Raw genomic sequence first — 26790 nt, forward strand, 5'->3', positions numbered from 1 at the left:
AATGGCGGGTCGATTGGGAATTTAGGATGTCTTTTCTCTTTTAAGCCTCGGACAAGCTTTGGAGTTCCACATGGCAATTGAAGACGACTGGAAGTTATCGGGGATTTGGAGGGGACCATAGGGTCTTTTGCTGAGAAGATGAGTTGGTCCTGGTCCGGTGACTTATTAGATGTGGTCCAGGCGTCGTGTCGCCCAATATTCTAATCTGCTCGAGTCATAGTCCTCGGGCCCTACCGACACGGCGGGTTTTCGGGGCGCTTCCGGTGGGCTTCAATGAGGGGATGAAGCTTGGGTGAGGCGAGATTGCGGTAGCAAAAAGTGTCTCTGCTAACCCGGATGGACCATCTGGAGGAAGAGGGTATGTCGAGCCAAGACGAAATGAGAAGGACAACAGCTCACCGAAAAACATTGAAAGACCTCGTGTTCAAATCGTGAGTCAAGACCGACATGATTGTATGTATATTACACGTCTAGATTAAAAAGAGAGAGAGAGAGAGGAATTGAGATGGGTATCACAAAGCTTTCCGAACATCGTAACAACTGTCCGTGACAAATCATCGCCTCCAAAATACAGGTCAAGGGCAATTTGCCCAGATCAAACAACCCGCCCGAGCTCGCTTTTCTTTTTGAGTAACCAAGAAGCACATCAAAATGGCATCACAAACATCGCATGCATCAGCTAAAGTCCCACGATTCTCCCCACAACTCGTTCAAATTCAATCCCAGTGCTTCAAGATTAAAGTCGGGATTGTATGATTGCGCCTTTGCCAACACACTGTCAGCGACGAGGGCTGGGAGTGCTGGGGAGAAGTCGTGAAGACTCACCTGCGGATCAATGGATGGTGGCATCCACGGCAGGGGTTGAGGCAGGAGCCCGTCCATCGCGTTCTGCGAAGACGGGTAGCCCTGGAAAGAGAAGGGCGTAACCGACTGAGAGGAACGAGTCAGCCACTGTTCGGGTCTGAACGACGACAACGACAACAACGGATGGGCGGGATTGCTTACCTTTGGTCTCTCGGGAACCTCCAATCCGGGAATCTTGGACAGCTCTGATGGCTGACTCGATACCGGGGGTTCCTGGTTCGCCAGCAGCTTGTAGTGCAGGTTGACGAACCGTTCCGCAGACGATGCCTTTGCTTGTTCGGTGGTCTTTGTGCCCAGGTGGGCTTCGAGAAGGCCGAGTGCTGAGCACATGATGGAGTAGCCCCAGGGCTCGTTATTGCCGCAGCGGAGGATCCTGTCTTCCTTCATGTGCAGGCACTTTTCAAGGAGTTTGACGGTGTGTTGCGAGTTGATCATGATCATGTTTGTCGAGCCGCGCGGCTGCAGCATCGTGACGCTGCAGAGGTTGACGGCTGTGGTCAGCGCGTCCTCGCGGAGGAAGTTGAGGCTGCGAATGCCTTGCTCGTAGAGCTTGTCGTGCAGGAGAACAATGTCTCGCGCGGCGTTGTAGTAGATGATCTCGGAGTACTGGTACTTGGCGTTGGATTTGCGAAGTTTGAGGAACGGTTGGTGGAGGGGAACGATGTATTGACGGAGTTGGATGTGGAGCAGAGTGTAGGCGAGAAGTGGTCTCTTGCCGCCGTGTGTGTTGTTGTTGTTGTGCTCCCAGGATGGAAGCGAGTCGATTTCGTGAGTGATGTCGTTGGTGTAACGGATGACTTGGTCATAGTCGAGGTCTCCCGGCGGGCCACAAAGAAGGCGGCTCAACTCCATGCGCAGCGGCAGACTCTGGCGGGCCAGGTTCTGGTAGGAGGAGAAAGTGTACTCCTTGCCGTGCTTGGAAGGCGGGAGCTGCGTCGTGTCTTCGTCAAAGTCCTCGTCGTCCAAGTTTCTTGGTGGCTGCACATCGTAATGCAGCTGGCTCACCAGCGTAGGCAGTCCGTGGTCGAAAGAGGCTTGCATGTCAAATTCTTGCACCGTCGCCCAGATCCTCCGTCTCATCTCCTGGTTGTAGACTGAAATCTTGCCGGACCCCATGTGGCCGGGTTCCCGGTGCAGTCCGACAGAGATGCCGTCCTGAATGAGAGCGCCAGAGTTCGTCCAGAAGCGCTTCTTCTTGACGGTGTTGACCCGCTTGGCGAGATACAGGAGGCATGCAATTTGGTAGTGGATGAGCTTTCGGTGCTTCACACTCTGATGATCTTGCCAATTTTCAACGGCCTTGATCCACTTTTCAGCGGCATTTTGGGCGTTGGAAATCATTCCGGTGAATCTCAGAGACTCGTGAGTGTGGATGCAGTTTGCTACCGCGCAGATGGAAAGGACAAGAGCGGTGAGTGCTGCATAGCGAGATTCGGTTGGGTTCTCCCAGAACTCTGAGTATTCTCTGCGGAAGGTGGGAATGTGAATGATGCGGTGCATTTGCTCGAACTGGTCAATGTAGACCTCGAGTAAAGCATCGCAGTGCTCCTTTGGTGGCAGGAGAGCTTCGAGCGTGGAATCAGGCTGAAGGTAGAACTTGTCTCTGTCATCCTTGCGCTTCTTGCGGTCCTTGCGGTCATGAGCCTTCACGGGCTTCAGCCACTCATCTGCCGTCTCCTTCATGAAGGGGCACAGACCAGTCAACTGTAAGGCAGTCAGATGAGAATTCTTCATGAAGACGAAAAAGAGCTCATATGAGCGTGAGAGACCTACCTCGATGAAAGCCATTGTGGCGTTGTGAGGACCAAAATACCGCGTTCTGAATTCCTTGCCCCTGAAAAAGCGGAGCTCTGACTTGTCCCCATCGCCATACTGATGCCAGCATGACTGAATCTCTGAGTTGTTTGCGCAAGGATCGGCAGGCGCTTCATTAGTCTCATCCTTTTGAGTGAGTGGTGAGTTGGTTCCGGCTATTGTGCTTCCGTCAAATGAAGACATAGCCTGTCGTGTGAGTTGAGTCTTGAGCTGAGCGACTTCGAGCTCGAGACGGCGGATACGGTCGTGATCCTTGGCCGCCTCGCGGATAAGAGAAACATCGGCTTCCTTGCCTGGAACAGCCAGCTCGCCATTCCTCCGTGAGTCGAGCTGTGCAAAGGCAGGCGGAACGCCAGAGCTGGCGTTCAATACAGCACCTGACTTGGTCTCGTACGTGCAGCGATCCGGTGTGCCGCTCTTCAGGCACCGCTGGCACGGGTAGCCTCTATCGCAGGACAGCTTCCTCCGGCGGCACTCCAGACAGCTAAGACGCACGCGTTGGCGCTTGCGGGGGTGCTGTGAGTTCTCATCGTCTTCGCGTGAGTTGGCGGGAGAAAGACTCCCACCGTCATCCACTGAGGGAGACATTGTATCGTTGGCGGAATTCATGGTGGTGATGCGGCTCGATCTTGTAGCGCGGGAGGCGAAAATGATCAAAAGCGAAGGGAAAATGTACCGCGCGCAAGACACAGGCCACGACCACGGTTATATCAATCAGTACCGAGTGACAAATGGATCAGCCTCCGGTCCGGAGTGGGCACATTTCACCTGCCGCTTGCTGTCAAGATGTACTCGAAATCCAAGGGAAGAAACTTCCCCCTGTCAGTCAGCGTGAGCTACCGCCGAGCGAGCGTCGTCAGTACCTTAACAGCACTTGTATGTGGATTAGGTAGGAGTATGTTAAGCGTTGTCGAAAAAGCTTACATAAGACCGACTATCCCGAGCACCGAGGTGGTATAACCGAACCCCTCCGAGCAATGATATCCACCTTTATGGCAGTCAGATGTGGGGCATCTGATAAGATTAGATCGGCCCTTCCCCTCTCAAAGGTCCCCATTCTTGACTCACACTGCAGGGATTAAGATCAGATAAAAATTCTGTTCACTAGCACCCACCACAGCTGCAACCCACAAGCCGACCGAACATGGGGATGAGCCGACGCAAGACGCGTTGTTCCCACCATTTTTTACCTAAAATGACAAGCCCTCCATCTTCGATCATCCACGCAGATGTTCACGGCGGTCCACGATCACGAGAATTACACCGACCGCCCCTATCCACCTGCTGGCTCTGGCTTCACAAGTATACTGCAGACCACGGCGAGAGATTGGCATGACGCATATGCAAAGAAGCAGAATGCGCGACAAGTATGCGGCTTGGTTAGGCTGAGCAAAGTCAATCTGTACTTGACAAACGAGGTCTCGTGACACACGCCATTAAGCGGTAAAAGGGGGCCGTTAATGCCACGCGAGTCACCGTTGCATCCTCCCAAAAAAAATGCCTCTAATGTCGTCAGAACGTTTCCAGGAATACCTGCTCTATCCGTACTGGCGGACCATGCAGAAGTCAGGGCTGTGCCACACCGACTGCCACTAGTCCTGCCGACGAACCCGGTCTTCGTGATGGGCCATCTCCATCAATGGATCTTTTTTGTCATTCAATTCCTCGGGAATGCCTTGGCGCCAACCTCTTTCACCAGGTCAAAATATCCGGTTCAAGGTTGTCTACGGTACGTTCTTCACTGCAACACAGCGAGGCATATTCACCCTGCATGAACTGGAGACTCCAGACGAGGCCGCGCTGCAGAGGAGAGCGGCGGGAAACGACGAACTAGATCGACAGGTCACAAAACACTAAACTTGTCAAACATGACAACTTGACAAGCATGGAAGTTGCTGGCAACGACACATCTCAACGGGGAAAATGTCAATCAATGGATTCCCCAGCTTCAGCGGACAACGTTGTTGTCGGGCCCCGAATCCCGAACACCTCCATCCAGTCTCGTGAATGTCCCCGACTCTCGAGTTTGGAGGATTCTTCCTGATCAAGACATGGGACCGGGGCCCAGCCATGCGGGCCAGTCGTTGAACACTTGTGGAGAAAAATCTTTCCAGCTGCAGCGAGTTGAGGCCACTCACGTTCCCTTGCAGATTGGGGACCCCATCCGCTCCAGTCGACACGAACGGACACCCCATACCAAAAGGCCCAGAAAGCTTTTGCAGACCTGCGGACTCTGCACTACATCGCGCGATCGTCCACGCAGCGGCTACGCAACCGCAACCTTCAATCCTCGCGGCGATTTTCTTCAACCCACCAGAATTTTTATCAGATCAAGACATCCCTGTCACCACGGATCATCGCTCCGAGATCGGTGCATGGGCCGACGTTGAGCTAATGTGCCACATGGAGGCGTTCAAGCGTTTCAAGGAGATCGACGTCAAACACTGCACGGAATGCTTGCTTGACTGCGCGACACACAGCCGCCATGGCCCCGGTGTATTGTAGCACGCTGAGACGTGAACCGGGGCGGATGCGAGCCCGTGGCGATAGTTTGGTTGTTTTGTTTCTCGTCACCAAGGGTCGTGACTTTTTGACAAAATAAACCACCCGATTATTAACATTCTGTTCTTCGAGGTTGCTGATTCACAAATGCGATGCCGTAGTGGTGTTTAACGGACTTTGTACGATGCTTCTTTCTTTCTTTTCTCTGACCGGATTGCTGGCGATCGTCGGAGCCTTTCACATCCCCGGCAGGGGCTTCGATCGGTTTATTTCCATCTGGCTGGAAAATCAAGCACGTATGCCCACATCCCTTGATGGCAGACTCCATTCGCTAACGTTGATTGCCCAACAGGATTTTGCCAAAGTCGTTAAAGATTCCCACATCGCTGATCTCAAGAAGGACGGGATTTTGCTCACCAATTACTACGCGCATACCCACCCCAGCCAGGCCAACTATATTGCAGCACTCGCTGGAGACTACTTTGGCCTGAACCATGACGAACCGGTCCGACTCCCGTTAAACATATCGACCATCGTGGATCTTCTCGACTGGAGGGGTCTGTCATGGAAAGCGTACATGGAAGACATCCCCGGCCCAGGCTACTTGGCGGCTGCCAGCGACGGCCAAACAGGTGATGGGAAGTGGGACTATGTACGGAAACACAAGTTGGTTTGCCCAGGGTCCTGCCGGATCCGCCGATGCTAATATTCTATCAGCCCCTTTGTGTCATTTGACTCCATCAACCTGAACGGATCCCGCCTGCTCAATATCGAAGGGTTTGACGACTTCAAGACGGACTTCGAGAAGAAAAAGGTGCCCCAATGGGTATTCATGTCTCCCAACCAAATGAACGACGGCCACAATACGTCTCTAGAGTATGCGACAAAGTGGGCACAGGATTTCCTAAAGCCGATGCTAGTCCCTGGCGCCTTCAAAGAGCGTACGCTCATTCAACTTACCTACGACGAGTCTGAAGATTACGGGAAACCAAACAAGATTGCGTCACTACTTTTGGGCAGCGCGCTCCCCGAGGACAGAAAGGGGACGGAAGACAAGACCTTTTATACGCATTACTCAATGTTGTCGACAGTTCAGTTCAACTGGGAGACGCCAAACCTAGGCCGGTATGATGTTGGGGCCAACATCTACCAGTTCGTGCAAGACCTCGGTAGCAGAGTGCTTGTCCCGAACAAAGATCCACCCAATATGGCCTCGGTGAACAACTCGGAATCGTATTTTGGACCGCTGAATGGGGATGCGAGCAAGTTCCGACCCTATCCACCCCCGAATCTTGCTCTCAACGGGTCCAGTGGACTTCCAATTCTGGAGCGTACTCGTCTACAATGGGTCTTCCACAACCAGCCGACTCCATACGACGGGAATGGTACTCTTTATGACGCCAATTTCCAACCTCAGTACATCCCGCAAGCCGTCCAGTAGCGTTGGCCGGATGCCCTGCCGAAGGTCACCCCACGAGCTCGCATATGGGATCGTCCAAGTAACGGCCGCAAGATCAGCTGGGACGCACGAAAGGTTGGGACGTCTTGCCTGATGAAAAGCAGTCCAAGTCTACCATCTTCTTCGCCTTAGTCGGCATCTCCAACTCCCACGAGCCCTATCAACTCGATCGAGGTTGTGTGAAAACAATATATCGATCCACATTGATACAACTCGGTGCCATTTCGATCATAAGCACTCGATGTGCCCTGCGATTTGAGCTACTAGACCATCTGATAATGACAGACGTTCCCGGCTCGGCATGAAAATTACTAGACGATCTCCCGAGGGCCAACAAAGAATCGCTGCGCGGGATACCCCAGACGGACAGCGGATGGCTATCTTAGAGCAAGCCACAGGATGGGAGTTGAGCATAAAGTGTGGGAGCCGACACCGATGAATCAATGAGGTCGATGTCTGAGATGCACTTGACGCATGTGGTACTTGTCAAAGAAGCTCAGCTGAGGAAGTCGGCGCTCTGGTGTCCCAGGCCGAGCCGCGGGACGATGATGGGGAAGCAGATTTCGATTGACGATGGATCAGAGTTTGAAAATGCCCGTCCGGTTGCGCCACGGGCTGTCGGAGGCTGGTTGGCCGACGGTAAGCTTGAGATATCTTTGAGGCTTGGGAATGTGGTTGTTTGCGACACCTTGACAGCTTCCGCCGCAGTCCTACTTTTCGGCGATCCCATTTTGCCCATAATGTATAGCCAGGCTGTCGCCTACGGCGTCGCGGTCTGTTGTAAGCTCGCGCCTCGCGGTATTTGAGCAGCAAGCTTCGTCACCAAAACGAAAGGATGGCAGGCGTATGTAGTCACGCAATCAATCTATACAATCTTGCTATCGGTCTGGATCGATCTGGGTTGTGGTCTTGCCTGGAACGCGAGAAGGAGGCGACTCGTTGTATTCTGTACCTGCTGAGAAGTCGGTTCAACAGGCCCGTCAGCAAGCAGTGTGAACTAACGGGCCTCCGGAAGATACGTAACGTCTGGCAACGAGGGGATCATGATTCCTCGGTCCATCTCGAGATGCACTAAGGCTTGGTCGATCCGCAACAATTTCAGCCGACGGGAGGTGCACACTACCCGCAGCATCACCCGTCTCATGAGTTTGTCACGGCCTTGAGACGATCGATGCACAAATGGTCATAGAACAACGAGAAGTGGGAGTTCATTCGGCACTGGAGCTGCACCAGAGCAGACTCTATGCTCCCGTGTCTTACCATGACTCAAGATTGTAAAGCGTCAAAAATATCCTGATTTAAATAGATTCTCCGTCTAGGGATTGAATTTGAGTCGTGGTAGTTCTTCTAGACGCAGGCCGAGGTCGAGACTACAGTCGTGAAATATCTGTGTTGACGTGCTTTTCAATCGTGCCTACTCACTTGCCCCAAACTCATTCAGTCTGCCCAACTGCGCCGACTCGCCGGCCGGTGCCAACAAAGTTCCACGCCAGCCACTCATTGAGCCGTCAATGATGAGACTGCAGAGCACGATGTCAGGTTAGTGTCTCCAGCTAGAGCCGTCGTCGCGCTTGCGTATTAGCGCCAGGAGATGGGGGAGCGGCGCCTCCCTAACAACACGAGGGAATCTAGTCCTTGATCCGTCGTGGAATGTCTATGGAATGAATGTGCCAGTTTTACGCACGAAATGATTTGCAAATATTCTTCAAGGCCGATTCTGCGCCCGGTGGCTGCCATTGAGCCACCGCCAGATACGCCCGAACCCCCCGCTCTTGAAGCATTCTTCGACGTCACCACTGGAACCCTCAAGGTCGCACTCCAGATTGCAACCGTATGCTACAACAAGTGCCGACTAGAGATTTTCCCTGCGACGGATGAGACCGGTGCGATGAGTTTTCCCCTCCGTGGGCGGAGAGGCATGCATGTAGTCGCGAGCATGGATAGCGACATAATTCTGGAAGAGACATTTCCCCCTCATCAAGAGACAATTCCCCCGTCGGAACAACCGAAACACGGAAGAAGCGTTACCTACAATGGCGTACTCCTATTTGACATGCCTACGGGCACTTTTGGCACGCTGGAAGCCGTCTCTGTACTACTGTTTCGTATCCAGCTTGCCATCGTGTAACAAAAGCCTCCCGTTGGACTCAAGAGGGGGAAACAGTCACCCAATGTGTCAACATTGCGGGTACCGCTTGGGCATCCCGAGAACTGCGCGATGCTTGATCAGATGTCGACGCCGCGTCCCAATTTCTCGCTAGCCAGCAGCTTGGTCCGGCGTTTGCACTGGTCTCTGAGTCTTCCTGTGCTAGACGCATCTGAAGTCTAAGAATTGGTGGCCGATGCCCAGTCTGCCTGGCTTGGCCCTGGGATCTCCTTTGGCCGAGACACTTGTGTCCCTGCATGGATCGACGCTGCATTTCGATTACATACACGATCCCCAAAGGCACGGACCCATCTACTCAATGGTACGTCCGGTGTCAAGTGCCGCGATTGTTCTTCCCTTTGTTCCTTGCGGTGGACGGGAGGCATAGCACAAAGAAGGGCAAGGAGCTTTCCGCAGGTTGGGCGTGTGGATATTGGTGCCAAGATTTGGTAAATCGCGTTTCTCTCCTCTTGGTTCATGGAGTTGTCCGTGTTGTGCTCAAGTTTCTCTGCGCAAATCCGATGAAACTCGGCAAGCCTGCCATGCGAAAAGGCAAACACGAATCAGTCCAGTCACAGAGCACAATGACTTGGTTCTCTCTTCAGGTCGGCGGGCGGGCACAGTGGCTTTCTGAAGTGTTTCTCAAAGGCAGATGGGCGGTAATCTTATCCCACCGGCTGGCTTTTCATCTTTGCAGCATATTTCCTGTTCCTGCTCCTTCGCGGCAAGATGATAGTGGGCGATGGATGGAAACCCATGAGTTCCAAGAGGAACTGGACTCTGGAGCACTTACTGTGACCTCCGGTGCTACTGGACATGCACGAATCCGTCGCCGCTCAGAACAACCTCACCACCTCACGCAAGTCACCAGTGACCAGACGCATGGACGGAGGATCCACTGCCACGAGGTTCGATTGTCTGTCCCATCGATCCTTGGCCCCGCAGCCACAGACTGGGCCCGTTGACCAGCCACACACGCGCAACAAGGTATCACGGACTTGCTAAGTTGCTCCTGAGAGTTCGACGGGAAGAGACCCCTGATCCATGACAAGCGGCATCCACTTCCAGTTCTTCCATGCGCGTGTTAAGGCTTCATCCGGGTAAGGGTGTTGGAGATTTCGCAGACCGCGTTGTTGGTGAACGGCTCCGCAGGGCCAAGTAGGTGAGCAAGTAAGCAAGTGAGGTAGGTATGTAGGATGTTGTTGTTGACTCTCGAGCCCATTACCCGTACCCTCTTCCCCCCCGGCCGGACTGTTTTAGTATACCTAGAGGGGCTTGCTCACTAAGAGTTGATAGGCACCGAGCTACTCAACACACTAGGACCGGATGTGCCCAACCTACCTTAGAGTTTGCCCTTGTCATTGGCTTTTCCCGTATGGTTCCCCTGAAGAAGCGGTGCCTGCTCGGACGGCAGCCCACACACTGTCTTATATCGCAGATGTCCTTCCCACGTTGGCCGTCACCCCGATCAATCCTGGATGACATGACAAACGTCTGTGGTTGTCCGTCAAAACATTTGAGGCAGATTCGTCCTAGTCACGGCGAGCCCTTCTCTGCCCCTTCCCGTCTTTCCTTTCTCTACCGCCTTCTCAGACATCATTATCATCATCAGCATCATTCGCCATGAGGCAATCATTACTGCTCGGCGTCGCGGTCGCCTTCTTTGGTGCAGTTCAAGGTTCCTTATTGGAGTTCGCAGCTATGCTGCCCCAATGTGGGGTTGGTTTTCCTTTCCATCTCTTAGATCTATGAGACCTGACTGACATCATTCCCATCGTTTAGCTGGAATGTACACTCGAAAAGTTACCACTATCGGCTTGTAAGGTTGCTACAAACGATACTTGCATCTGCAGTGATCATGACCTGCGGTTGAGCGTGCAAACATGTCTCGTCCAGCGGTGCAAGAAACTAGAGGCCATAGGTACGGCTTCCTCGCCCAACAACCGCAGCTGCAATGGGTGAACTGACAGTCATTCAGACGTTGCAAGGATAGAAGCTGAAGCATGCAAACGCCCGGTTCGTGAGCGAAAGGTGGACATCATGGTGCCACTCATCCTCCAGATAACCGGGATACTGGTGGTCCCGTTACGATTATACGCGAGATGGACGACGATGCATCGATTCGAGGCCGACGACTGGATCATGATGTTCTGCGGCGTACGTTGGATCTCTGAGGGAATCTTGAAAGCTCATATTCTAACGGAATATAGGCCATGTTTGTCGTGTTCGTCGTCGTTGGACAACTTGGTAAGTCTAGCATCTTTCGGATCCCATGGTCTTTACTAACGACCACCCAGCCGGCCATGTTGCCTTTGGAGAAGATATCTGGATGGTCGAACCAGATGAACTCACGTTGGGATTAAAGGTTAGACAAATCGTCGCCTACGAAAAATCTACCAGATGCTGACTGTGGCAGCTCTTCTTCATCGACGAAAGTTTCTACCTCGCCTGCCTAGGCCTCACCAAGATCTCAGTACTCTTCTTCTACCTCAGAATCTTCCCGAACAAGTCCTTCCGATGGGCAACGTACGCGACCATGACATACATCTTAATATCGACCACGGTGGTTTTATTCATGCAGATTTTCCAGTGTATCCCCCTTGATTACAACTGGCTTGGTTGGAAAGGAGATTTCGGTCCGCACCACTGCCTGGACATCAACGCACTAGCCTTTGTGGCTGGCGGGCTGAGCATCAGCCACGACCTCATCATTCTCGCTTTGCCCCTTCCGCTCCTGTGGCACCTCAACACTTCGAAACGCTCCAAGATAGGCATCTTATTCATGTTCAGTCTCGGTATCTTTGTCCTCATCACCTCATGCATCCGCCTTCGGTACATCGTCTCATTCACGCGGTCGCTCAACCCGACGTGGGACTTCACGGACCCCCTCATCTGGTCCGGTCTCGAGGCGTCCGTGTCCATGATCGTCGTCTGCCTCCCCGCCCTCCGGATACTACTGAAGCGCGGCTGGCCCAAGATGTTTAGCACAATTGGCACGGCGGATGCCAACTCGGCGCCGAAGAAGGCTTCCAACGCCTCATCCCGGATGGCATACGCCATCAAGTCGGCAGAAGATGGCGACGGCGACGGCGACGGCGACGACAACGCAGTGAATGATGGAGACGAAGAGATTGCCGACGCGAAGTTTGCTGCGAGCGAAGCGAGGGCCGCGAGGAGGATGGCGGAGAGGAGGAGGAAGTTCTTCTCGTTCCGCTCGACGACTGTGGAGCCGAACGAGAGCGAGCTGGAGTTGGGCGACAAGGTGCGGGGCGAGGTCAGGACGCAGATCCGGTACCATGATGGGGAGTCGGTGACGAGGAGGAGCTCTATTGAGTCTGGGATTCATGTGAGAACGACGACAACTATTTACGGCGCGAATGGGAAGACGTTCTCAGACCATCGATTGGGATGCTGAAGCACACACGCAAACACAAGTTGAGCTGAGAGACTTGACTTTGGTATTTTTTTATTTTGTTTTCTCAATTTGGAAACTCCAGCACAGGTACTGGGGCACCGGGGGTGAGCATTAGGAGATTGATGATACCATTGCATCGCAAGGCGTTGGGTTAACTCAAGGGCAATTATCTACACGAATACGAACATAGTCAAAAAGTAATATCATGTTAACTATCAGTATAATCATTGTCCAGACCGCTCTCAAAGTGGAATCCTGGCTAGTCAAGCGCAGAACTTGATTGACAATGAAAAGATCAGATGGCTCGCAGGCCACAAGCAAAGGCATATCGAACAGAAGACCGACTCGAGTCCGACGATTAGACGACGATCGACTTGTCAAGAAAGGCGTTCGTTCACCTAGGGTCTTCCATACTCCACAACAGGGGACTTGTCTCACAACTCCAAAATCTCTCGCAAGACCGCGTGCGGAGTCGCAAGGGCAGGGAGAGCTAAGGGCGGGGAAAGATGTAGAGAAGAAGCTTGTTTGCCGTTCCCGTTGAACAAGCTTGTTTTTTTGCGTCTCGTATGACGGGATGTGTGAGACACGCCGGAGGTAGCTTTGGGGGATGGGCTCGGCTCGGAGGAACGTGGTGGTGTTTGGTTGGTCTGGTCTAGCTTGTCTTATGACACTGAAAAGCTTTCTTTACGCAGTAAGTAGGAGAGCCGTTTGTGGTTCGTAGAATGATCGTGGCGTTTACTCTGCAATCTGACGAGTTGAGAGTTGACCGCTGGGATGAGTGATCTTAAGTCAGCGTTGTGGCCCAGTGGTGGCGATGCCTTTACATGCCGGCTCAGAAAGCTGGAGTTCATTCGGTAGATTTGACACGGAGGAAGATCAACGTAATGTACATGATTCAAATGAATATTTTGGGCGGTCCGCAATGTTATACCAAGAGAGGAAGTTGGAGGGTGATTCTGTCACTTCGGGTCAACGCCTCCGCAACAATCCCAACGATTTTGGTTTGCATTCTCAAATTTCTCACTGGATCTTGTGAATAGTCAAACACGACAGGCACATCTACCGCTTCAAGTACTCGCATGTCCGCAACTGTACAGGGAGGGGCTGCTGTTGATTGTAGTGTTTCGGCATTTGCCCCTCGAAATTTGGGTCAACGAAGATTGTTGTTGTATATGCGGCAAAGGGTAAAGAATCAATAGCCTTATTGAAATCGTTTCAATAAGGCTATCATCTGAGATGGCTTGGTCTCAGAAAGCACACTGTAGTTGGCACACAGGCGTTGACCGAGTTCTCGTAGGACATTTCGGCCACACATCTACATTCAAGAATGCGGCTTCTTCAGAGTACGCTGTTGAAATTGACACCATTCATCAATCTGGTGACGATGCAAAACAGCTTTGAATATCACAAAGATCGTATCATGCTCATGCTAAGCCGTGGTCCCTCTTGACACTGAATTGACGAGCACAACAGAGCTGATAGAGCACCTCCAAGATGGGTGTTGCCACGCCTCGCTGATATGCGACTCGGCAAACTTCCCCCAGAATGTTTTCGTGCTCAATCATATTTCCCTAGGAAGATTGGTGAGTATAGCCGGGCCTAATCGAATGCACAGCAGAGTGTCGTACCTTGTCGAAGTCGACCTGCATACTGGGTTTGATATTCTCATCAATTGGATTCATCTGCATAGCCTGCGTAATGGCAATTGGCGGGATATCATGGCCCATAGCCGCGGCTACTTTTATCACTTCTTTCATGGCGGGGATAACCAAAGAGTCCATCGACCCGCTCGACGTCTGCAGCTGACTGGCATTCACCCTCGTCAAAGCACAGATGGGGTTAAACGATGCGTTGTAGACGAGCTTGCTCCACCGGTCGAGTCCGACATCTTCTTTGTAGAGGCACGTTGTCTTGCCTCCAGCGCTGTATATTCTAACGAAGCTTTTCGCGGCTTCTTCGTGCTCTGGCCATTCGCGGTAGGCGTTGAAGAAAGGGCCGATGTGGAGGAGGTCGGGCTGCTTCTGTTCGATGACGCCTGGAGAATGTTCGTGTGCATCAATGCGGCTTACGCCAGACAATACAATGTTCTTTTTGAAACGTCTCAAGAAGGGTCGCTCGATGTTTATACCGTTCTGGATGAGTACGATGACCGTCTGGCCTGGGGTGACGGCTGGAGCGATGATGTCTGGGAGACTCGGACCGGCGTCTGGAACGTTTTTGGTACAGCAAACGACGTAATCGAATGAGCAATCAGAGCCTGAGTTTGCAGAGGCCGGGACAGTATTCACGACTGAGGATGTTGCGACTATGATAAGCGACATTGCGAGAAGGAAGCGGGGTTACCGGAACTGACCCTCTGTAGGTCGCCAGCCTTCCTTATCTCCGTGTTCGCAAGAATGAATAGTGAAACCATTGCGGTTCACGATATCAAAGTTGGAGCGGAGGACAGCGGTGACTCGAGCTAATCCTCCGGCTTCAAGGTTGAGAGCGGCGATCGTGCCGATGCCTCCACATCCGACGAGGAGGACGCGGGCTTTGTCCGGTGCCATTTCGCAGGCCGCGGTCTTGCGTGAAGATAAGTAAACAAGCAGAAAGCCAGCGGGATTCTATGCCTGTTCGTACATTCATTCGCACTTACCTGGTGAAATGGGCTTGAGGTAGGACGCTGAGAGGCTTATCTCTGCCAGGCTGCCAGTGTTGCTGTTCAACGCTGCTATGAGACGGGGGAAGCGTACAATTCGATTGCGTTCTGCAGCTTTCCGAGGAAATAGTATGGCTAAATCAGTCTCAATAGTATCTGGGCTATATCGTTCCGGCGGCGACTGCGCATTTGAACGGCGCAAGGTCCGGGACCGGACCGGCTTTTGGCTCACGGGTACCCCGCACTCCACCATCCGGGCCCACATCAAGGCCCGGACCGGCTCTAAGCCTCTCGGAGACTTAATCCGAAAGGCATGATCTACTTCTACAATTGAGTTCTCTCGCAGCCCTAGCATAGTCTTGGCAAACTCGGTAGGTCATTGATCTACTTCATCTCGTTATTTATAATCCCTTCGAAGCAGAATGGGCACATTGGCCATTGTCAAGCCCGCGATGTGACGCCATCGGCCGCTCGCGCAAGCTTTCAATCATCCAGACTTTTCAAGCTATCTGACAATGACGTTCATCACGGGTCGGCGTTATTACTTTGGCGCGAGCCCAAATTGGTGTCTTCCAATCTCTACTTGAGACAGCGATACCTTTCCGAGCAGTGCAGCCGGTGACATGGCCCACAGAATCGGAACACAAAGCTTCTTGAGGTTCCGAGAGCGAGGCACAAAAACGGTATTCGTATCCGAGAGCTGGCCTGAAACCTGTGAACGTGTTCAGTTCATTCCAGCGCCCCTGTTCTCGGCCATCCCACTAGACCAGATAGTTTGACAGCTGTCAGGGCGACAGCATCGCTTTCTTATCTCTTTCGGTTCCAAATTGTCGGTCCAACCTGTTGGTTCAACTTTGACGTTGCACTGGACATCGTCGCTCTATCAGAAGAAGAAAATCCTGGAGCCGAGCCCGTGGGGGGGCCATGCGTATTTACAGCTGACCCAAGGCGAAAGCCGACGGCACCGGATAGACGGTGGAGAAGTGAACACCGAACCACGTCTGCAAAGGGCAAGGATCGCACAGACCATTTACCGCAATTTTGTTGGTTCCTTGCCGTTGGTTTCAATGTTTCTTCTTCCAACTCAATGACCAACCTCACAGGCCCCTTTTCCTAACACCTACTTCCCCCCGAATCTCCCGCACTCACCCCAATTCTCTCGAACGGAGCCTTTCGATCTTGCTTTTTAAGCTTCGTTGCAAACCTAGCGGGCGGTCCAGAATCCAGGAACCCGTGAATGATCAAACCTTGGTCCATCGCAGCAATACGAATATTCGTATCTACCCATCGGAACTCTCTGTCGCACCACACGCCAAGTTAGTATCCCACCTACCGGTACCCAATCAGGAATTCGAAGCAATGGCACGCCAAGGCAACGTAAAAACGGCCTCATCTGGCTCGGCCGCGGCGATGGGCTCGTCCGCCACAGATCCCTCGTCAGCACCCTCCCCGCGCGACCGCATCATGACGCACATGAACCGCGACCACCAGCGCGAGCTCTCCCTCTACCTGCGCCACTACGCCGGCCTCAGCCGCTCCGCCGCCTCGTCGCCGTGGCTCAAGGACTGCACTTTCGAAGGCATGACCATCGCGGCCGGCGGGCTCGGCGGCAAGGAGTTCTTCATCGAGTTCAAGCCGGCCCTCACGGCGTGGGAGGACGTGCGGCCCGCCGTCGTGGAGATGGCGCGCGCGTCGCAGCAAGCGCTGGGGTACAGCGACATCACCGTCGGGCACTTTGCGCCGCCGCAGGGCTTTGACGTGGTTGTGTTTGGGGCCGTTGCGTTCTACTTTGTCTGCTGGCTCACGCTTGGGTTTGTGCTGCCCGGTACGCCGATCTGGTCCTTCCTCCAGACCGCGTTCCCCGGCGGTCCGAGGTTTTATCGGTGGTTGGTCAAGGCTATCTTCCTGCCCGTGTTGGGAATTCACCTGAGCGAGTGCTTTTGGTTTCACCGTACGAGGCTTCAAAGGCACGGCATCGAATTCGGAACTACCTTGTGGTGGACATGGATCGGAAGTTTGTTCTTTGAGGGACTGCCCGGGTTCTGGAGGTTCGATGGCATTATCGCGGCTAAGAGAAAGGAGAAGGAGAGCAAGAGCCACTGAGTCTCTTTCGTGAAATATGCTTTTTCGAGGCGAGAGTAAATCCTCCAGGTGGAATCAGGTGGCTCCATACGACCCCCGACTTGCGAGCCGACCAGGGAGGACAACATGGCAAATCGATATGACCGCAGGCAGTGTTTTGAGATCCAAATCGTCTCTCTTCACAGGAGCAGTGACAGTATCCGCAGTATGAGACTCGCGGAGATGGCTAGGGTGAGCGGCGGAAGAATGGATATCTATCTCAGAGTCAGCTGGCTCTATTGACGAGTGTAATGTTAGTTAATGAAACGCCCAAAAGCACCTGCCTGTTGCAAAGTGAGAACTCATCGAAGAGGCACCTATTTCCGGACACAATCAATTAACGGTGAAATCATCGTGTTTGCACAAACATGACAGCTGTGACTTGCTGCCCGATGAGATCGATGCGTTGAGTGGCACAGCAATGAAAAATCAATGAGGTGTGCTCAATAGCTGATCTCATGTTAACACTCATGATGAGTACTGAGATCGGACAAGGCACGATGAAATTGAAGAACCGAAGTGAGAAGGACCGCACCTGCGAGTGAGCTATTTGCTCTTTCCGCACCACCTCACCCTCGCTTAGCATAGGTAGTAGACCCACACTGGCCGACGCCAAGGCACTCTCCATGCCTTCCCCCGCGATCCCATCGTAGACCTACCTTTCGTCAACCGTCCACATTATCGTTGCCGATATCCTGCCACTTCAGCATGACCACCCTTAACGGCGTCGAACAATGTTACCCGTATATGCAGATACCATGTCGATCATCTCAAGCCGATGCCACGTCGCTTTCACCCTAGTATGCACGACTTTCCGTTCATCCGAGGGGATGGCAGCACCTCGTTGAACGCCTCGAAAAGCCTTGACGCCCACCTTGAAGCGTCTTATGATAGGTCCGACGGGCACTTCTGCGAGACAAACAGCACTAATTCTAGGCGATGAAGAAGTGCTCCCTGATGATAACTCACTTTCCTAATCGGAAGTTTGTTGCGAGTTCTGATGGCGGCTGCGGCAAACCTCTCCGCAAGATCAGCGACTTTCACCACAGCATTGGTTCCGAACCATCGGCTTGTTTGTCTCCAGCAACAAAGCTCCCCGAGATCTGGATTTGCTCCCGAATAGCAAACATTACCTACAGGTTGTCCAATCGCAACTTGAATATAGATATCTTGGCACTGCTCAATATCTTCTCCACGATCGCCTGCAGACCGCGGACCGGGGCCTCGGCCTACGAGATCGACATGGTCGACTTTCCGCGAGCAGGGGTGCAGCAAATGATGAACTCTCGACTACGTACTGTCACTGTCAACACCTCCATCATCGGGAACCTGTGCGCAAATACATCTCGTCACTCCATTCAGTATCGGCAGTTGAGCAACTACGCCTAGGCATTGTTCGGCCAAACATCTCGAATTATTACGGGTTTGCTGAGTAGAGCATCGCGCTGTAAGAGATAGCCTGCATCATCCGGGATCATCTTGCGCCCGGAATTCCGAACTCTTACACTATCAACATCATCATCAGCGATCCAGATTGCGCATTCCTGGAGATGAGAGAGGCACATGGCAAACCGCAAGAGTTCAAAGATCAAACAGGACAAAGGGCTGCGATGGCACCAAACCTTTCCCGAGGCATAGGTGGCATACTACACAGCTAGCAAGTGTTGCCACCCTGTACAATAGGTACGCCTCATAAACATGATGTTGACTTCAGTCTCCAGGTGTTCTTAGTGACAATGCCATCCAGGCTTTGCTACGCTACGGGGACTTGCCGCGTCGCGTACAACATCCAAGCTTTGTATCCCATCGCGGGGAACCCCGATCTCAAATCATCCTAGCCGTACTACGATGAGGGGCAACCGGCGTTAGCTTCAGGAGCTCTCCACAGTTTGCAGGCGGAACCTTGAGAGTTTGTCTATGGCCGTTCACTAGTCCAGCCGAGGCGCGCCAATGCTGCAACGTCGAGTCTGCTGCTTTTTTACCGCCAGATGGTCTAGGCGTCATCAAATCTGGCAAACTCGTCTATCTGGATCATCTTGACGGTCCTTACAGACTGTTCTCTGACCGGGAAACTAGGGTGTCAACAGGGCTTGCACCGTATACGCGCTATTTTCTTCGCACCCATCAGACTTTGAAGACGAACGCGTGGCCATCGTATGGGAGGTGCGGCAATCTTTCTCAACGGCACTATCAATTTGGTCTCATGGCGGAAATCGGTTCTCACTGGCTGTAAGCCATCTTATTTGTGCTGTACAGCCTTACTATGCCTTTCGTCTGTTCTCAACTTGAACTCAATTCAAGACTACAATGCGGTAACATGACGCCAAGACCATTTCTAGATTTGAAGCAACGTATGTTATTCGATGCTCGGTTTCGGCACTCACGCTTTGTCCACGACCGCGCTTTCGCTTCTCGAGCGCGGGACGCTCCGTCTCTGACTTTGCTGCGCCCTCACTCACTGCATTGACGTTGAGAAAGTCTAATGGCATCGATCTTGGGCTAGCTTTTCCAACTACACAAACCGGCGTCGGCACGTTTGTATTCATGAATACCCCATAGGACGGCAACGGTTCATTCAAGGGAGGTGTAGCACTAGTCTCCGAGGCAAGGTGATCATCTCACGCTTGCTGCAGTATTGCGCCATCAGCAAACCCACTCTTCGCGACGGATCCTCTCTTGGGAATGGTATGAAAGTTGGTTGTGCAGGCGATGAGAGAACAACCAATCGACACTGGCATCGATCAACTCAGCGCTGCCAACTCACCGACTCGTGAGAAGGCCCTAATAGGCGGCATGGCAAGTCATGGCACTGCCGCGCCGACCTAGTGACCCCGCTCCACTAGCTTTCGGTTACCTTGTGCTCGCCAGGTTCACCGTTGCTGAGGACCCTCCGTGCATACGATGGAGTTGTCTCACTGTTCCGCAGTCTGTCAGTCGGGCGGCTGGATTTACAAATGGTTTTCGAGATGCATATGCGGCTGTCAACGCGCATTTGATGGCTGCAAGTATCTAGAAGGAAAACGAAAATTTTCTCCATTGTGGGCTACAAGGTTGGATTTGGGAGTTGCTAAGAAAATTGAGAGGGGCAAGCAAGGCTCCCTAATTCGGATAGTGTTGCGAACTTACCCACAACCCGACTAACCCCGGCCGCCTCGATAGACTAGTCGACTTAATGTTACTGAGGCTCTATCGGAGAAATCCCACGAACTGGCCTGCCATCCGCACCTTTGCCCGGCCACGACGTCCGTATGGACAGGGTTCCCTGCAGCAAACAGGTGAGTGGTCGACGCGAGTCCCGCCCGTCTTTCAGGACGTCCACTGGCAAGCGGGCTAGTTATCCGGGGTACCCTTCGTGATAATGGGACGATTGAGGAGGGCATCGCGCATTCTTGGGAGCGGCCCAAGGCAATCGGAGAGCTGAGGATCGTCCCCTCGGCAAGCATGGTCCACAATGGCTTCAGCAAAGTTCGTTGACATAAAGACGAGGTCAAGGTCCCCTCCTGTTGCGTGCCCAGCAAGGCGGTCCTCTTAATAGCGCCTATCCGCAACTTCAGAGCCAGTCTCCTGGTTCCACCACGCCCACCTCACCTCACCTCACCTCAGGTCTCTAGTCTATCGTTAGTTGAGCTCTCTCAACCCCAACATCACCATGAGAGCCCAAAGCATCATCAACAATGTCCTGAGGGTCGTGGTCACCACCTCCAGTCTGGCTGCTGCCAAGCCGGTTTTCCCTCGCTGGACTATCGGACAGTCGGTGACGACTTCCAGCGGCCCCGTTGCAGGACACGCTGCTGTTAGCGTCGAACAGGCAAGTCGATATTAGCTAGAAAGTGATGGAAATTCGACTAACAGAGGCCCTTTTTAGGTATCCGAATATTTGGGTATTCCGTACGCTCAGCCGCCGGTTGGGCCCTTGCGCTTCCAGCCTCCTGTCAAGTTTACCGGTGCTTCTCCTCTCAATGGCTCCGACTTCGTAAGCCTCCCTAAAAGCCTTGAAAACATTCCTCAAAGACTCTCATTCGATGTCTTGTCAACGGTATACTGATGCATGCCAATAGGGACACCAGTGCATGCAGCCGGGAAACGCTCCCACCAGCCTGGAAGCTGTCATGAAGCTCGGTATTCCCGCTTCAGCCGTTGAGGTGACCAAAGCGCTGGGTGACACGGGCTCTCAGAGCGAAGACTGCTTGACCTTGAATGTGTGGACCAAGCCACAGGCCGGCGACTCGAAAAAGGCTGTGCTGGTCTGGGTTCACGGGGGTGCTTTCACCACAGGTAAGAATGCCTTCGTCTGAACATATCAAGAAAGCATGCACGGTGAACTGACTCGTACTACAGGAAGTTCCCGCATCCCAGCGTACAACGGAAGGTTCATTGCAGACCAGAATGACGTGGTGGTGGTGTCCATGAAGTGAGTAACCAGCGGAGCCTCGGGGAATTAGATATCGACAATGCTAACTCGGGTCAACCTTGAAGCTACCGCCTAAACCTCTTCGGATTTCCAGGCAACCCGATGTCCGCCCCAAATCTTGGATTCCTCGACATTCGCCTGGCCATGGAATGGGTCCGCGATAATGTGGAGAAGTTTGGCGGCGACGTCAACAGAATCACCATCTTTGGTCAATCCGCCGGGGGCTCCTTGGTCGACTACTACTCTTACGCATACGCGTCCGACCCCATCGCCAGTGGTTTCATCCCCATGAGTGGCACGGCTACTGGATTCGGTATCTTCACAAACCAGACTGTGAACGAGAAGTGGTTCAACGTCACGTCAGCGGTCGGTTGCGGCAACAACTTGACCGATCCCAAGGTGGTCACTGACTGCATGCTCAACAAGCCCGCCACGGATCTTCTCTCGGGCCTTTCCTCTCAAGATGCCGGAATTGCTTCTGCTGGAGGGCTCTCTTTCGCTCCTGTGGTAGACGATCATCTTATTTTTGCCGATTACAGCATCCGCGACTCGGCCAAGGCAGGATATCTCATCGGTAACACTGAGAACGAGGCTGGTCTCTTCAAGATCGGGGCCCCTGACCTCAACGAGACATACTGGTTTGGATTCAACCTTGTCGCTTTCAGCTGTCCTGCTGCCAGAAGAGCCGCGCGGGCCGTCTCCGCGGGCCACCCAACATGGCGATACCGTTATTTCGGCGACTTCCCCAACCTTGCCCTCACAACGACGCCACCTAGTGGAGCATGGCACGCATCCGAGGTTCGTCATACTTTCTTTTTCCGTCATTAGTCTTGGCTTGAGACATGTTACTGACATCGCTCAATTAGCTCCCTGTCCTTTTTGACACCGTGCCCCAGACGGCAATCAACAGCACAGCGCAGGAGAATGCTGTGGGCAAGTACATGCGTGGTGCGTGGGCGGCCTTTGCAAAGGACCCAGCGTCTGGTCTCCTCAACTACAACTGCCACGGCACGTGGCCCAACTACCAGGCCGATGGTAACACTCTGAACCGCATCTCATTCCAGAACCAGACGGGTGCCGACTTGGCTCAGGGCGACTCTTATGACGGCTTCTGCGCGCAAGTAGGAATACCCGTCGCTTGAGGTCTCGGCAATCGGCTCTCGGCTCTCAGCTCTCAGCAGGAAGCTTGAAACGCAGCGAACTCTTACGAAGCCATAAAAGATTCTGCCATTTGCAAGATACCATTTTTAATATACCCAAAACGTATTTTCTTCTCTCACATATCACTATTAATGACTCTATTTGAATTCTGCTGCGCGTCCATTCTCACAAGCCGCTTTCGAATTATGTTCCTGAAGAAGACTGCTGCTTAATCTAAGGCGATCCTCGTATTAGCGATGCAATGGAGGCTCTGCGATCTCGTAAAGGGCATTGTTTACTCATCCAACCATAAGTAGGCTTTCCTATATCTGGTCTGATTTCAGATCCCCCCAGCGATCTTCACGAATCCTATGGCCAGTCGCCAGGAACGAGATTTCAATTTGGACCTGCAGGACACCGTGAGATATGACGAATTAGTGAACCCCGCTGGAAATGAAGCGGACAGGGGCGGCGGTTAGGGGTAGCAAACGCTGGAAGGGTACGTATATGCCCTGATTCCTGAGGACAAAAGGCCCGAAAGCCTGACTGTGCACGCTCCAAACTCTAATTGGACTTCCTGTACGACTCCGTCTCAAACATCGTCTCTTTTTCTCTCCATCACAACTTCCCTCCATCCTCCCTACAACCATCATCCCGGATTCCCATCACCTTTGATTCCAAAAACATTCCCGCGAGGCATTTGAAATAGCCCAAAAGGCAAATTACGAAAACCAAACCGAAGCGCCGGAAAGTCTACCCGTTATCGGCCAGAACAGGCAACGAACCTGTGTTCCTCGCCACAGGGTCCCCTCCTCAGCCTGCCTGAGTTGCTGCAACAATGCGACCACCGGCTGCGTCTTATCACGCGGGACCTCTTCAGCTGCCGACTTGCTGCCGCTAGTCACAGACTCTCACGTGTTCGTCACGTCCGGTTCCCTGCCGACGAAGGTACCTCGCCGACCTAATGCCGTCCGTCCGCTTCATCGACGGTCCGTAATGCAGTTAGCCCCTTCGACTGCAGTCCGTATCTCTCCGACGATCATTGACCCCTACATTGCCGCAATTCAACCCCTCACTTACTTGACGTGGCATGATTTGGGCCATACCTTTCACCGGAAATGTTCATGGGCGGACGATCGAGTGGAGGAGACACGAAGACAGTCGCAACGGCCGGCCATTTCCGATTGCCATTTCCGATTGATGGCGTTTCGACTGACTTCGCCCGATTGAGCACCGTCGATGGTTCTGGTCTTGAGAACTGGTCAGCATTAAGTCAATCGAGGCTATCCCCTGGGTAGTTGTAAGTATTTACGGTGCTTTCCGTACATGCGGTTGGTTGCTGCTCTTCTCGTGCTCAGGAAGTCAATTGAGTCGGGCAGGCACCAAACCAACAGCGATTCCTACGCTGAAGGAGAGATATCCTCGACAAACCGGATATCGCATTGCTAAATACCACCCCCCTCGGCTTCGAGTGAAGGCCTTCGTCGCCCGCAATTGAGTAGTCTCGATCGCGTGCGAACCATCGGCGACATTGTATGCGGACATACATGCGCGACATTGCGTACTCCACCGTTTGGGATGGAATGACGGACAGCTCCCAAGTCCCACCCTAGATGACCAGATCTTGCGTCTCTTGTGGTCTTATGGGGCGTCCAATGGGCTTATCAACCATCACCTTCGCTCTGCATTCGCCATTGGACTCCCCAGAGTGAGGCGGCATCTATTGAGACATGCGCCCCCTCGATTGTTCTCAAAGAAGTTGTTCGCAAATGCGCGCACGATTACAAGCGCGGAGTCGAGAAGTGGGGGTCGTGTCAGCAGCGGAGACCGGAATCTGAGGAAGATATAATGACACCGAGCTGCCTTGAAGCCTGGCTCCACCCCTGCTTGAACATCATCGAACAAAGCCAATTCGCAACTCAGCATTCCAAAAATCCCTTTGAAGTTCACCTGTTCATTCCAGGCAGCAGAATTCCAACTTTTAGAAAAGAGCAGGATGTTCCAACCCCAGTGTTAGCGTTCACTCTCTTACCCGTACGAGGAAATGCAGGCCGTCTCAAGACCAACCCCCTATTCTAGACCTTCCTATCTGAACTGTTTTCCTCGATACCCCCGCAGATCATCGAAGAAGTCCATCGTCGATTTCTCCTACTTGCTTTCCCGGTTCAAGGCTTTCAACCATAGCCGGCCGGGCAACTTCTCACCGGACATGCCTAAGAAACACGAAACCCCTTCCTCCAAACCACCCAAGTCCTCAAGCACTCGAGCCAACTCAGACCTTGTAGTGAGACAAGTATCAGTGAGTACCGACCTCTCCACTATCAGCTCGGTCAATCGCTAATATTAGCAGGGAACACACAGCAACAGACCCTCATCCCCAACTGAAGGTAGTGGAGGAGGAAGTGAGGCCCAAAGCACCCCTCAGAGGTAGTCCACCCAATGAGTTACACTCTACGGCATGTTGACATCTCAAGCAGATCATCACCTTCATCAACCTCTTTATCTCGCAGATCCGAACTAGCAGATCGGCCTGCTCGCACTACTGACTCGGGAACCGGTCGAAATCGGACGAGTCCCGTACCAGCCGCATATATTGACAACTACTTGGCTTATCGCAAGGAAGCATTCATCAAGATCTTTATGGCGAAGGTCTGCGAATGGCTTGACGACAACGTCTATCCTCTCGAGGAGGCCTACGAACAGGACGGGGACTGCCAACGTGGCTCCAAAGCCTCTAGATCAGGAGGCGTCAGAAGGCGCGCTGCCGAACAGCGTCCCGTATCTGGTCAGAAGCGGCAACTCAAGGGGCGCGATCAAGACGACGAAGGCTCCGAAAACGACGATAGCAAAGAACAGAAGCCCAATAAGAAGCGTACGAAGACGGACGAGGACGATAACCGTCCCAAATTTGCATGTCCTTTCTACAAGCACAATCCCGTCAGATATAAGAGCCATCGAACCTGCATTGGTCCTGGTTGGCCCGAGATTCATCGGGTCAAGTGAGTTGAAAATCTGACGAGCGATGAAATACTTCCACTAACGCAGCCTAAGGGAGCACATCTACCGCAGGCATCGCATTTTCGCCTGCAACAGGTGTTTCGATATCTTCGAGAGCGAAAAGCCACTCCAGGAGCACCAAAGAGCAACTGTATCTTGCCCCGTCCTAGACGAGGAGAAGCGCAAGCTAGACCCAGGCGCAGGGATGGATCAAGAGACGGAGAAGCACCTCAGAGCGCGTAGGCAACCTGGTAAGCACGACGCCAACAAGCAGGACGATGTCAGCAAGTGGTACGAAGTATATTTTACCCTGTTTCCGGGGACGCAAGACTCGGAAGACCCTCCAAGTCCTTGTAAGTTTGAACCTCCAACTTAGAATAGAAACCTGAGATGAGAAAAAAGCCTAAGTAATTGACCTTGGCATCAGGGTATGACGCCAGCCCGGACAAGAGGAATGCAGGCGACTCCAACTCGAAAGATTTGGAGTATATCAAGTACGTGCGGCGTGAATTGCCCCATATGATTCAGCGCGAGCTCGAAAGAGACCTTGACCGCTCATTTGAGAGCTATGGGGATGGTCTGATGAATCGCCTCTCGGTCTGGATCCGGAACAGCTCGGCTAGGTGTGCCCAAATCTTTGAGCACATACCCTCGCCTTTGCAGGTGGCGGACCTGGATGATCCAGAGACTGCGCGAGGATCCCGGGCTGTGTCGCTGGAGGCGTCCCCTTACATCAACTTGAACGTTGGTGTCGATGCCAGTGCCGATGCTATCGAGAGCACCGTAGATTGGGATTTCGGCCCTTTTGATTTCGATTTCCACTTCACCAGCATGAGCTTTGATCCGCTCGACATTCCCTCGGACTTCCCAACGTCGGACGACCAATGCTTCATGAACTCCGACTCGGCCTACGGTACTGGCAGTGTTAAGGACTCTTCTGGAGCTCGACAAAACTCCATGTGAGCAGGCATACCTTACTCGCAGCGGATGCCAGTCTTTTCTTGGCGCATATACGCTATTATCACATCACCATGATTATTCGACGCCTTGGCACATTGCCATGTCACAGCCAACTTCGAAATCGTCAACTTTCCTTCTTTACCCGCCACTCCTTTCCCGCTATGTCTAGCGGCCACTTTTCTTTCTTTTGTGCTTGTTACCTATTGTTGTACTTTCTGGACTGTTTTGGGAATTCGTATAGAGAGGTTGTATATTTACGATTAATTGGAAACTTGGGCCTCTCGTGTCAACTAGGTATTAGGTGCAGTGTTATTTTGAG

At 52.8% G+C, this 26790-nt stretch overlaps 8 protein-coding genes across 8 annotated transcripts; 6 read left to right on the forward strand and 2 right to left on the reverse strand.

Annotated features, from left to right (window-relative positions):
* Nucleotides 1–463: 463 nt before the first annotated feature.
* On the reverse strand, nucleotides 464–3553 carry BDP55DRAFT_616077 (uncharacterized protein). Its single transcript, XM_060571263.1, has 3 exons — nucleotides 2638–3553; nucleotides 826–2568; nucleotides 464–762 (listed from the first exon to the last, which is right to left on the reverse strand). The coding sequence occupies exons 1-3, from the start codon at nucleotides 3286–3288 to the stop codon at nucleotides 676–678; spliced, it is 2481 nt and encodes an 826-aa protein (XP_060426489.1). The 5' UTR covers nucleotides 3289–3553; the 3' UTR covers nucleotides 464–675.
* A 1812-nt stretch (nucleotides 3554–5365) lies between these two features.
* Nucleotides 5366–6622, forward strand: BDP55DRAFT_558501 (phosphoesterase; the record flags this gene model as incomplete). The annotated part of the gene is made up of 2 exons (XM_060569808.1): nucleotides 5366–5847; nucleotides 5899–6622. 2 exons carry the CDS (start codon nucleotides 5366–5368, stop codon nucleotides 6620–6622), a joined length of 1206 nt encoding a protein of 401 aa, XP_060426490.1.
* Nucleotides 6623–8906: 2284 nt separating this feature from the next.
* Nucleotides 8907–10080, forward strand: BDP55DRAFT_251977 (uncharacterized protein). Its single transcript, XM_060566281.1, has one exon. The coding sequence runs from the start codon at nucleotides 9044–9046 to the stop codon at nucleotides 9749–9751; it is 708 nt and encodes a 235-aa protein (XP_060426491.1). The 5' UTR covers nucleotides 8907–9043; the 3' UTR covers nucleotides 9752–10080.
* Nucleotides 10081–10137: 57 nt separating this feature from the next.
* BDP55DRAFT_251946 (uncharacterized protein) lies at nucleotides 10138–12464 on the forward strand. The gene is made up of 6 exons (XM_060566280.1): nucleotides 10138–10505; nucleotides 10569–10707; nucleotides 10765–10943; nucleotides 10997–11033; nucleotides 11084–11151; nucleotides 11203–12464. Exons 1-6 carry the CDS (start codon nucleotides 10410–10412, stop codon nucleotides 12199–12201), a joined length of 1518 nt encoding a protein of 505 aa, XP_060426492.1. The 5' UTR covers nucleotides 10138–10409; the 3' UTR covers nucleotides 12202–12464.
* An 873-nt stretch (nucleotides 12465–13337) lies between these two features.
* Nucleotides 13338–14750, reverse strand: BDP55DRAFT_750601 (ketopantoate reductase PanE/ApbA C terminal-domain-containing protein; the record flags this gene model as incomplete). Its single annotated transcript, XM_060580620.1, has 3 exons — nucleotides 13338–13772; nucleotides 13830–14506; nucleotides 14555–14750. 3 exons carry the CDS (start codon nucleotides 14748–14750, stop codon nucleotides 13626–13628), a joined length of 1020 nt encoding a protein of 339 aa, XP_060426493.1. The 3' UTR covers nucleotides 13338–13625.
* A 1502-nt stretch (nucleotides 14751–16252) lies between these two features.
* Nucleotides 16253–16945, forward strand: BDP55DRAFT_558403 (uncharacterized protein; the record flags this gene model as incomplete). The annotated part of the gene is made up of 1 exon (XM_060569799.1): nucleotides 16253–16945. One exon carries the CDS (start codon nucleotides 16253–16255, stop codon nucleotides 16943–16945), a length of 693 nt encoding a protein of 230 aa, XP_060426494.1.
* A 3522-nt stretch (nucleotides 16946–20467) lies between these two features.
* BDP55DRAFT_252015 (carboxylesterase) lies at nucleotides 20468–22732 on the forward strand. Its single transcript, XM_060566282.1, has 6 exons — nucleotides 20468–20771; nucleotides 20829–20936; nucleotides 21022–21238; nucleotides 21302–21374; nucleotides 21440–22172; nucleotides 22241–22732. Exons 1-6 carry the CDS (start codon nucleotides 20613–20615, stop codon nucleotides 22514–22516), a joined length of 1566 nt encoding a protein of 521 aa, XP_060426495.1. The 5' UTR covers nucleotides 20468–20612; the 3' UTR covers nucleotides 22517–22732.
* Nucleotides 22733–24309: 1577 nt separating this feature from the next.
* BDP55DRAFT_252105 (uncharacterized protein) lies at nucleotides 24310–25925 on the forward strand. Its single transcript, XM_060566283.1, has 4 exons — nucleotides 24310–24813; nucleotides 24865–24941; nucleotides 24992–25513; nucleotides 25566–25925. The coding sequence occupies exons 1-4, from the start codon at nucleotides 24559–24561 to the stop codon at nucleotides 25885–25887; spliced, it is 1176 nt and encodes a 391-aa protein (XP_060426496.1). The 5' UTR covers nucleotides 24310–24558; the 3' UTR covers nucleotides 25888–25925.
* Nucleotides 25926–26790: the final 865 nt, after the last annotated feature.

The sequence above is a fragment of the Colletotrichum godetiae genome (assembly GCF_030913485.1).
Source record: "Colletotrichum godetiae strain CBS 193.32 chromosome Unknown BDP55scaffold_38, whole genome shotgun sequence".
In the NCBI taxonomy this organism is placed as follows: Eukaryota; Fungi; Ascomycota; class Sordariomycetes; order Glomerellales; family Glomerellaceae; genus Colletotrichum; species Colletotrichum godetiae.